The 2,500-nt window shown below is 46.0% G+C and overlaps 1 protein-coding gene across 1 annotated transcript in view; it reads right to left on the bottom strand.

Moving 5' to 3' along the window:
- The window catches only part of stab2 (stabilin 2), a gene marked incomplete at both ends in the record, with an annotated part of 59,131 nt that overhangs the window by 51,164 nt on the left and 5,467 nt on the right, over positions 1–2,500 (bottom strand). The window contains 3 exons of the mRNA XM_080538233.1: positions 136–231; positions 424–490; positions 773–858. Of these exons, the coding sequence (XP_080394359.1) occupies positions 136–231; positions 424–490; positions 773–858 (249 nt within the window). The remainder of the gene's footprint in view (positions 1–135; positions 232–423; positions 491–772; positions 859–2,500) is intronic.

The following is a 2,500-nucleotide window of genomic DNA, read 5'->3' as shown; positions in this document are numbered from 1 at the left end:
AGACACACACACACACACACACACACACACACACACACACACACAGGTCATGTGATCATCAGAAAACACACATACACTCGCACACACACACACACACACACACACACACACACACACACACACACAGGTTCCTACCTTGGTCACAGTAGGGGCCTTTATACCCAGAGAAGCAGGTGCATAGCCCGTCTCCATGGATACCAGCATTACACAGGCCATGGACACACCTGCAGGCTGGTACACAGAGAACCGGTCATTATGGGATGGCAGCAGACACAGAAGGACATTACAAACTGAACAATTAGACTTGGGCACCATAATGCACTGTGTCTGGCTTATTGTAATATGTCATATGTACAGATATGGAGGAGGTAGAGAGGAGAGTTTACATCTGGTTATTATAATGAGGTAGAGAGGAGAGTTTACCAGAGCCACAGGTGGTGCCGTAGAGGTTCTCTCCACAGTCTTCACACGCCGTCCCCACGAAGCCCGTCTGAGGAGGAGAACACAGGGACGGGGGAGTCAGTGTGTGTGTGTGTGTGTGTGTGTGTGTGTGTGCGTGTGCATATGCGCACATACGTGTTTGTGTGTGTGTGTGTGTGTGCGTGTGCATGTGCGAGCGTGTGTGTGTGTGTGTGTGTGTGTGCGCGTATGTGTGTGTGTGCGCGTATGTGTGTGTGTGTGTGTGTGTGTGTACGTGTGTGCGTGTGTGTGTACGTATGTGTGTGTGTGTGTGTGTGTGTGTGTGTGTGTGTGTGTGTGTGCATCCAGTTACCTTACAGCTGCAGGTCCCGTTGCCTCCCATGGTGTCTGAGCAGACTCCATTATTGCTACAAGGCTTCTCTGCTTCCTCTGGGCACTCTGCAACACACACACACACACACACACACACACACACACACCCCTCTTCACTTAGCCTTGCATAGTGGAACAGTCCAGAGCCTCCCAAGTTTCCCAAAATCTTTATCAGTAACATTGTACTTCATGTCTTTCTACAACCAGACCAAATTGTGACAAGTGTTACTCTTTCGTGGATGAGTTGGGGGGAGGTTGTCAATGTCAACACAAAATGAAGTACCATGTTAACAATGACACTCTCGGGAAACAGGGCTCTGCTCTGTTACAGCAGATCAATAGGTCTGAATGGAGAGTGAACAGCCCTGAATGGAGAGTGTGATGGCTATCATGTCTGTCAAAATTATCAAATTAGCCATCGTCCTGGCATGCTTGGGTGTTGGTTTCAATGCACCTGTTGTTTGTTCTTCATCCGTTTGCAACAAGAAACTCTGGACCTTTTCATGAATTGAAGTGGTCTTAAAATCCAAAGTCCAAATAAAAGTAGCAAACGAAAGTAATATATGTTGGTGTGGTGTGGTATGTACGCGTCAATGTTTGTTTGTATGTGTGTCTCTTCTGTCGGGCCTATCCCCGATCCGAATTCAATAGCAAAGGTAACAAACAAAGTTACCAAACAAAAACTTGTATCAAACAAAAACTTGTAACAAACAAAACAACAAATATTTTCTAATGTGGTGGTGGTGGTTTATCGTGATGGTTGAAAAACTGTGTCGCACCCTCACGTGTCAGGACTCATCAAACCCAAGCAAGGAGAGATCACTTCCTTATATCAATTATGTCCTTAGATTGGGCGACACCCATTTTCTAAATAAAAGCTTCTACCCCAGGGCCATCCAGGCCCTGAACACAGCAAAGACCTAGGTTCTGGGCACTGGACAGTCTGGACGGATTGATGGCAGCTGCTGGACTGAAAAAATCAGGTGTAGTGCTGAGGCACAAATATGTACATTTCAAGCCTGCAAACTGCGACACTTTAAATGAATGTGCAATAACACTATGTGCAATATGACAACCATAGTCGTCTATCTGTACAGTATAGTATAGTGGATAGTGTACATAGCCTTTATTTATGTAAACCAGCTCCTTCCCGTTTTTTTAAAAGTTTTTTTTCTTTCCTAACACCAGGGGAGCCACCCCTCCTAAATTTCGTTGTTTGGTACCTGTACTATAGCAATGACAATAAATACCATTCATTCATTCATTCATTATGGGCCAAAGTACCACTTTCAAAATACCATTCAAGTGGCTTTCCATAAATAATAATATAAAGCTTTTTTGGCTCCAACAGAGAGTGAACAGCCCTGAATGGAGAGTGAACAGCCCTGAATGGAGAGTGAACAGCCCTGAATGGAGAGTGAACAGCCCTGAATGGAGAGTGAACAGCCCTGAATGGAGAGTGAACAGCCCTGAATGGAGACAGAACAGCCCTGAATGGAGAGTGAACAGCCCTGAATGGAGAGTGAACAGCCCTGAATGGAGAGTGAACAGCCCTGAATGGAGACAGAACAGCCCTGAATGGAGAGTGAACAGCCCTGAATGGAGACTGAACAGCCCTGAATGGAGAGTGAACAGCCCTGAATGGAGAGTGAACAGCCCTGAATGGAGAGTGAACAGCCCTGAATGGAGACTGAACAGCCCTGAATGG

The sequence above is a fragment of the Nansenia antarctica genome (genome assembly GCF_963989245.1).
Source record: "Nansenia antarctica genome assembly, chromosome: 8".
NCBI classification, from domain to species: Eukaryota; Metazoa; Chordata; class Actinopteri; order Argentiniformes; family Microstomatidae; genus Nansenia; species Nansenia antarctica.
Note: the sequence above shows the minus strand (reverse complement) of the source record. Positions and strands in the feature narration are given on the sequence as shown.